The following is a 9439-nucleotide window of genomic DNA, read 5'->3' on the forward strand; positions in this document are numbered from 1 at the left end:
TATTAATAAATTTTCGTAGCAAACATGAATATAATAAAGTTTTAGATACAGAGCACAAAATTCATGCTTCGTGTATATATATATATATTATCACTATCCAAACACAACTACATATACATAGATACACTATAATCTAAAGTGTTGGGCCTGTGCACAGCACGGGCATAGGCCATCTAGTCTCCTATATAAAGTTGGAATTTTTACGCGTTATAGCTCCTTCTAATACATAATTAGTGATAATAACTACCTTTTATTTTAATTACTAATAATAATTAAATACTTTTTTAATTTAACTATTATAGCTACACAGTAATTTTTGAATTACCATTTCACAAATACACCTAAAAATTAGCACCCCCAATCCCATAACCCTTTTTAATGGTAACAATATTACTCACTTTATATACATTATCATTCTCTCTCCTTTTTCATAACTTCTTACCTTTTATGATCGCCTCCTTCCTCTCTTCACCCTTCTGCAAAAAATTCACTTCCATTCTCACCAATCAAGAAGATTCATCGTATTCTTTCTTTCTTTTTTTTTTTCAAAAAAAAGGAAAAAGAAGCCTTAAAGTACTCACGTTCTATCCCATCTCCTTTGTTTCGTGAAATTTTCGCTATTTGTGTTATTATTCTTCCACAAAATCAACTTGGTGGAAGTGATTGTTTTTTTGTGCCGTGGTGGTGGTTATGGCGGCGCACACGAGAGGAGGGGAGAGAGAAAGTTTTTTAGGGTTTTGAGAAGACGAAAAATATATGTATTTGTGTATGTTCTATGATATAACTATCAATTGTTGTGGTTGGTGGTGTATTTTTGTAAGTTTTTCTATATATTTGTGTATTTTGTTCAAATTAATTCCATCAGTTCATCTAGTTTTAAATACACGGGTGACGCAAATACATGGTAAGTTTCTATATATTTATGTATTTTGTTCAAATTAATCCCATCAAATACATGGGTGATGCAAATTGTTACTCACACAAATACATGAGATTTAATTTAAAATACATGGGGTTTGATTGGAAACTTCAAATACATTAGTTATGCTATCAAATACATGGGTAAATAAAAACGAAATCAATATTGAAAACTTCAAATACATTACCACTAAATACATGGGTGATGCAAATTGTTACTTACACAAATACATGATATTTAATATAAAATACATGGAGTTTGATTGGAAACGTCAAATACATTAGTTATGCTATCAAATACATGGGTAAATAAAAAATGAAATCAATATTGAAAACTTCAAATACATTGGCTGTTGATTGATCGTGTTTGTTTTGTCAATGTATTTTTAGAGGTGTTGAAGATTTAATTTGAAATTTGAATTTTTACGTTTGAATGTTCAAGAATGCATGGAAGAAGATAAACGTGTAAGGAAAGGGAATATTACAGGAGATTTTGCGGAAAAGAAGGTAAAAAATATCTTAATTACTCATTTAATACCGCACATTCTGTTAAAAATAAAGTGGAGTGCTTTCTTTTTTTTTTTTTTTTTTACTGCATGCTCATGTATTTGCCGTCAACAAATACATGCGAAAACATACACAAACCAGCTGATTTTTAGCTACGAATGGTAATATTAAAAAGGGTAGCTATAAATGGTAGGAAGCTACAATAAGGTAGTCATTTGAGAAATTTTACCTATAAAGTTTTACATGACGGAATTTCAAAACTGTAATTACGAATTGTGAGTTCATATTTAGGAAATGTTGCTTGTGCTACCTAAGTGGGTGAGTGAACCCAATTATTGAAATTGTTCTCTAACACATTTTCGGGCCGCTGGAATTTGGCCCTAAAATCTTTCACAACGTAACAACCAGTAATTGCTCTCTTTCGATTCGATTGACATTTTCGTTTATTGAGCGTATTAACTATCTTTCAAAATTAAATCGCACTAAATTAAGAAGTTTTTGTTTTAAACCTTAGGCATTCATAAATTATAAGAAATTATAAGTGTAATTTCATTATGTTGTTGGCCTAGAAATGGTACATAAATAACATAACCCATGCCATCAGGGTGCTCGTTTTCTAAAATGTAGCTATTGAAATAGGATCTTTTACATTTTAGCTAGCTGGTAAGTAAAATTCACCGGTCTAATCATAGTAGTTTGTATTGGTTGGTGTATATTCAGTATATAACTAGCATATATTTTTGCTCAAGTTATACAGTGATCATACATTAAGTTTATATTGCATCCTCCATACTGACTAAAATTTGTAGAGAACAAGGATTAGGATTTTTTTTTTGTTTGTTTGTTGTGGGATTTGTTAGACTGCTATATATATGTGGTGGCACCATCCCAATTGTAATTGAGTGACATAGGTATACCGAAAAATCCTCTGCAATTCACTTGTTTTTTCCTTGTGATATTGCTTTCCTCGATTGATGATTTCTCATGGACCTGTCTCATCTACATGTTGTCTAATGATGACTTGGTTTCTAGGTAAGTGGAGCCCAATTAGTAAAACTACTGCAGCATTAGCTGGCACCTTAATTATGAATTTAACTTCAAATTGCAAATTGATTCAGTTTACTCTATAAGCTAAATCAATTGTTGTAACCTGTCCATACATAAGAGAAAAAAGCTCAGAAGAAAATATATTTCTTCTAGACCCCAGAGCTTTTGTATTTTCAAGACTCCATCCACGTAAATTTTGAGGACTTCGTAATGCTCAAACATCACATGTATACTCATAATTTCACTTAGGGTACAGGAACTTCACTGAATTGTTATACCATTGGCAATTTTCATGTATTGCACGTAGAAAAAGGTGAAATTTGAGTGTTACAACATTTGCAGATAAAATGCATTTATTGGGGAACTCCAGATGATTGTCCTATAGATAAGTTGAAACTTATTAAACCAATGCCATGCATGAGTTCATTTCATGATTAGATCCTAACTTAACCTCATTCCAATTTTGTCTACGATACGTCACGTGTTAGATTAACTATAGGATTCACTATATTAGATATCCCAATCCATCCTTGGAATACGTTGTCCTATCAGACGCAAAACTAGATTGTGTATAGAAATCCTCAGTTTAGGCAATGCATGTGATTTTTGATGGGGATTAGACAAGAAGGCGCATCGGCAGATGCACAATATTATACAGAGTTAAAAGATTTTTTTAAAAACATAATTTATAGTAAGTTCAAATATATTGTCAACGATAAATGGTATATTTATATTCGGCATTCATAACTTAAAATTCTACATCCTCCACTAACATGATCACCTGGGTACAAAATATGGATGATAAAATTAATTCTTGAAAATCTGATTTGCTCAAATCAATTCAATCTAGCTGGATGGAGTTGAGCTGGACATATTTTCATGCTGCAATACAGTTTATAAGATCATATCTAAGGTGATATGGAATAGGATGAAACCAGTCTTACCAACAATAATTTCTGGAAATCAGAGTGCATTTGTGGAGGGGAGACCTATACTCCAAAATATTCTAATATGCCAAGACTTAGTGAGATAATACAGGAGAAAGAACACAACTCAAAGCTGCCTCCTTAAGATTGATCTTAGGAAGGCATATGACTCTATAGAGTGGGAGTTTTTGAAGGAGATGCTACAAGCACTAAACTTTCCTCAGAAATTTATAGGGTGGATAATGTAATGTGTTACTACAACCCAATACAGCATAGCACTGAGTGGTGGGGTATATGACAACTTTAAATGTAGAAGAGGATTTAGACAAAGGGACCCTATATCCCTTTGCTCTTTGTCATTTGTATGGATATCTCACAAGAGTGCTCAAGAGAGTGGGGGAAATGCCAAGATTTTAGTTTCACACAAAATATAGAAGTCTAAGACTGAATCATATGTGTTTTGTAGATGATATGTTGCTCTTTTGAAAGGGTAATTATCTATTTGTAATGCTGCCACTTAGAGGATTGCAAACATTCTCTAACACCTCAGGGTTGCAAGCTAATGCAGGTTAATCCAATATATTCAGTGGTACCATGGACTCCCAATGTTTGGAGGATATTTGTAGTGCAACTGGGTACCAGAAGGGGAAATTACCATTTAGATACCTTGGGGTACCTGTCTTAGCAAAGAAGATCACATATGTGGATTGTGAAGTGCTAATAGATAAAATGGTGGCAAGAGTAAGAACTTGGAGCTCAAGGAACCTATCATATGCAGGCAGAGTGCAACTTATAAATTATGTCCTGCAACATATAAATGTTTACTGGTCCTCTATATTCATTCTACCTAAAGAAGTGATGAAGAGACTGATTGCTATTTGCAAAAAATTCTTATGGGATGGCAAAGAGGTTACTAAGAAGGTTCCTCTGGGGCATGAGACCTATTATGTAGACCAAAGAAAATGGGGGGCTTGGGGTACTAGATAGTATTGTATGGAATGAAGCAGCAATTGCAAACTATGCGTGGAATGTTGCTCAAAAAGCAGATAATCTTTGGATGAAGTGGGTGAACCACGTGTGTATCAAGGACATGGACTAGGGGACATATACTTCACCTAGTGATTGTTACTGGCATTGGAGGAAAATATGCAGCATCAAAGATAGCTATAAACAGGTATATGTGGGAGAATGGTGGCTGAAAGCTAATAGAAAATACACCATTCAGAGTGCGTATGGAAAAGAGGAGAGATAGAAGTATGGCAACGGAGTATATGGGTATGGAATAATGTAAGCACTCCTAAGCACTGATTTATTGGAGTAGAAAATAAAAGGTTGCTAACAAGGCATAGATTGAAAAAGATGGGTATAACTACAGAAGACAGTTGTGTCCTGCGTGGTGGAGAAGTGGAGAGCATTGCACATCTATACTTTGAGTGCCAGTTCTCCAGAACTTGTTTGGATATCATACTGAATTGGTTGGGGTTGAGAGTCGAGAATATGGAAGTTAAAGGACTATAGAAAAGACTGGCAAGGAGCAGGAAGGGTAAGAATACCAGGGAATTCATCATAGCTGTGGTGGTTGCTCTGATGTACAACATTTAGTGGGCACGGAATGAAGCGGTGTGACAAATGACAGTATCATTGCCAAGAATAGTGTGGGAAAGAGTCCAGAAAAAGGTGTATATAAGAGAGAAGAGTAAGAAGAGGAGGAAGAATTACAGACACGGAAGACGGTGGATAGAAAGTCTATATCAACATACATAGATTAGGTTATACTTATTTGCTATAGATTTGTGAAAATTTGTACTTTATTTGTCTGGTGATCAATAATATGCCTTCTTTTCACCAAAAAAGAAGAAGATAAATTCGGGCACAAATTCGGGCACAACCCAAGTCAGCCCATCTAAAAGTTTGGCAGATTTGAGCTAAATATGTATTAGCTCTTATTGATTGGAAGAAACTTTTCAAAATATTTATAATATTTCTATTTAAAAATGTTAGACGTAGTAATTCAACAAATTACTAGACAACAAACAAAAAAATTAAAATTTGGTTAGAGTTAAGCGTTTTAGCTTATGTTGCGGGTTCTTTCTCTCATGTAGGAAAGGTCTTCATTTATTATGGTATTAGAGAAAACTTGTTATAGTTATGCAATTTATGATCAATTATTTAGTTCATCTCAATCCAAGTTTTCAATGAGGAGATTAATAACCACTTATTTATTAGTTCAACTCATTTTGATACGACTTAAAAGAAAGCCAATACACCCATTTAACCCCCTTGCTAAGAGGAAAGAATAGGGGTACCTTCATGAAGTTCAATTGTATTTGTTGTTGAGTCATGAGGGCAAGGATCAGAGAACAAGGAATCAAGGCAGACAAAAGGATCACCAGAATTTAGTAACTTTTACTTAGATCATGTATTTGTTTTTAAAAAAAATTATTAAATGTATAAATGTTTTTAGCTCGAAACGTAATTTGTTGGTCCGGTTATTACTGTATATAAATTTTAGATCCCTATAGGAATCATAAATTTAAATTCCTGAATCCGCCCAGGGAGAAAGGAGCATTTTTGTTGGCTGATCTCCCGGGAGGCCATACCCAATCAATGGAAATGCTTATATATTGGACCAACATTCATTTCTTTTGCTTGACGGCGTAGCAGCTGCCTTGCCATTGCCAGAGTTACAAAGTACACATTAAACTAGTACTATTCCCTCTACCAACACTAATAAATTATTTTTGGATTTGGAAAACAATACGTACGTTCATCTGCATTTAGTTTAACAAGAACTGGTTTTGCATATGTTGAAAGAATTCTTCTTTCAAATATAACCTTTTGGCTTTTCTTGTTCTAGGGAAAACAGAAACAATTACTCCTGAACATTCTTATTTAAACTTCTCTTAGAATGACACGTTTAACATTGCAACTTATAAAAGTACTTTTGCTAGTGTTAAAATTCTTTTTTTAAAACGAAACTGAAATGAGTACTTTTTTTTTTTTGATAGGATAAACAAAGAAAAGAACAAGACAGTCCTAAATTTAGTGCCACAAAAAACAGAGATATGCTGGTGCAGCTGTATTGTAGCTGTCCAATCTGTATCACCTATAATTTGTCTCTGGAATAAAGATACTGTATATCCAAAAAAACTCGACTTTTATCAGAGCAATAAGGCTGCAGCAAAACAGGAATAAAGGAAACCAGCACAAACCCCACAAGCAAGAAACATACAAAACAAGAACCAAAAAAGAACAAGAACAACATTACAGATGAGGACATTGAAATATTTCAGACGAACATCCCTTGATCAATCTATTACTAAGAAAAAGAAGAAAACTTTTGTCCACAAACAATAAGCTAGAAATTTGCAACATAATTAATAAATATAAATCAGTATATCTAATTACAAGAAATGCCAAAAGTTGCAAGTCACAAATTTTGGCTCACCAAAATCATACAAATAAAATAACTAAACTAAACACTTGCCCTTTTACTCTAATCTCTCTTCTTTATACACATTTTGGATTCTTATTTTCTTATAACCCTTTAACTTCCACAAAAAATAACCAACCAATCCCAACCATCTTAATTTCAAAACCATCCAAAATCACTATAACTTATCTAGTAAAGCACTTAATAATATTCTTGTGATCATTTCTCTTGACCCTTCTCTGGACCCGAGGCATAGCAGAAGCTTAATACACTGGGCTGCCTTTCAATACCGTTGTGATTTCTCTGTTTTACCCCTTTTTTTTCCACCCCCCACATTGAGCAGTAGGCCTAGATTTCTGTTTCCCAGCTTTCAAAGGACAAGGTGTCTGAACCGGTAAAACCATGCAATTATACTGCAAACACAATGAACACCGAACCGGTATTTCTGCAGCCGGGTTAATAGCTATCCCTGTAAGAAAATTATGTTGCAAATACAAAACACGTATATTAGCTGATAATAACCGGTCCACCATTATCCCTGGAACTTGACCCGTGAACCGGTTATTATTCATATATAGAACTTGCACACTCGAAAACAAAGGCGATATTTGTCCCGAAAACCGGTTAAAACTAAGGTCCACAATGGGTATTGCAACCTGACCCATTGGATAAACCGGACCGGTAAATTGGTTTCTTTGTAGCTGAAGGTTAGTTAATGGGAATCTAAACAAACTACCCGGGATTGAACCGGTGAACCGGTTTGAACTTAAATCAAGATAATTCAACCGGTTTAGTCGACTTAATAAATGGTCAACCTGACCAGTCAACTGATTCCATGACAAAGATAGGTACTCAAGTGAGGATGGAAGTGACCTTGGTAATAAATAACCGGAAAGTTGGTTATGTTTAAGATCAAACCGGGTTAATTTTTGCGACAAAAAAACCGGTACTGAACCGGATAAGCGGTTATGATTTAAAATAACGTTGGATAATGTCGGAATTGTTCCGACAACCCAAGGTATGTTTCCACTAAGCTGATTATAACTAAGATCAAGTGTTTGTAATTTCCGGATCATACCCAAACCCGCTGGGATCCGACCCGAAATGAAATTCCTGCTAACTCCAAGAAACCTTAAGTTCTTCAACTGCGATAAAGTTTCGGGTAATGACCCGAATATCCGACCCGGAACAACAGTGAATTCAGCTAAAGAAGAGAGTTTCCCAATAGACGGGTCAAGTCTACCGGTTAAACCCGGTGACCCGGCTCTTGGGTCACCAAGATTTAATGTGATCACTTTATCATTAGCACAGTAAACTCCAGGGAAATTACACGGGTCGGATGTAAAATCCCATGACCCGAAAAAGTTCGACCCGGGTAAATCTTTTAAGCTTTTGTGTATTGCTTGTAATGCTAAGAAATCAATAGGGTGAAGCATTGCATTACATTGCTGAAAAACAAGAAACAAGAGTATTGTGATTGTTATTATCAACATGATTATTATATTGTTGTATGGGATTGAAGAGAGGAACAAGAAAAAAAAGGGGGTTATATAGGTGTTTTGGGTATTGCTTTTCCGTGAGAAACAAAGAGTTCTCGTGGGAAATGGCTAAAATGGGATACGTGAAAGCTTTAATGGAAACAGCATGGAAGTTGTAAAAAGATGAAATTGATATAAGGAAAAATGAGTGGCTTACGAGAAAAGCAACTGCTAATAAATGGAAATGGAAAAAAGGTTTTGATTTTTGATTGAATCTTGTTGAAGAATACACTATGGTTTTTGGGAGAGAAAGGAGAGAAAGACAGAGCAATGAGCACAGCTACCAGTGGCAGCTACAAGAAATTAGTGTCAAGCCATTGTTTTTCTATTAGTACTACATTTTTCGTGTGTTTTTTTATTCCCTTTTTTTTGTGGTTTATTTTAGTCATAGTTAAGAAACCCCAGTTTTAATTTATTTTTTTGATTTTGACTTTGCAGAAAATTTATAATATGATGTATCAAAATATTTTTTTTTTTGTTTAAATGTGAAAAGTTAAAATTAAAGAATTATCAAAAAAGAAAAAACATTCTTTATGAATCAAAATATAAAAGAAAAGTAAAACAAACAAATTAAATGTTGGAGTATAATTTAATGTTAAATTGTAATAATAACAACATACCCAATATAATTTTACAAGTAGAGTCTGAAGTAAAATGTACGTAGACATTACTTCTATCTTCTTGAGGTAGAAAGACTGTTCTAAATAGACTTACACATCCAAATATTTAATGTTAAATATTTTTTCTTGAGAAAAGATAGTACTAGGTTTTTTGTTTGTTTTGTTCTGTTTAATTATGTGGTTTGGGTGAGCCAACTGTTGTCCGCGCCAGCCTACATGCATGGTCTGAGCCTGGAGTTTGGCGTGACAGATACTCAGACTCGGGGTTTACGGTGATTAGGACGAGGACCGCGTGACCTTTACGGTTGCTCTCTTTCATCACATAGTACATTTGTCACTATTTCCTTTTTTGTTTGTTAATCTATGACACTTTATGGAATTGCATAAATTAATTTGAAAACCTTGTTGCTAGAAGTTGTTCCTTTAGAAGGTGCCATTTTAATTCTAACT

The 9439-nt window shown here is 34.3% G+C and overlaps 1 protein-coding gene across 1 annotated transcript; it reads right to left on the minus strand.

The window, feature by feature from the left end:
- Positions 1 to 6754: 6754 nt before the first annotated feature.
- LOC132048874 (LRR receptor-like serine/threonine-protein kinase ERL2) lies at positions 6755 to 8592 on the minus strand. Its single transcript, XM_059439559.1, has one exon. The coding sequence runs from the start codon at positions 8322 to 8324 to the stop codon at positions 7140 to 7142; it is 1185 nt and encodes a 394-aa protein (XP_059295542.1). The 5' UTR covers positions 8325 to 8592; the 3' UTR covers positions 6755 to 7139.
- Positions 8593 to 9439: the final 847 nt, after the last annotated feature.

This window comes from Lycium ferocissimum, chromosome 1 (genome assembly GCF_029784015.1).
Source record: "Lycium ferocissimum isolate CSIRO_LF1 chromosome 1, AGI_CSIRO_Lferr_CH_V1, whole genome shotgun sequence".
NCBI lineage: Eukaryota > Viridiplantae > Streptophyta > Magnoliopsida > Solanales > Solanaceae > Lycium > Lycium ferocissimum.

Excerpts from the sequence above, each read along its gene's own strand:
- LOC132048874 (XM_059439559.1), bottom strand. The coding sequence starts at position 8,324 with ATGTTGATAATAACAATCACAATACTCTTGTTTCTTGTTTTTCAGCAA.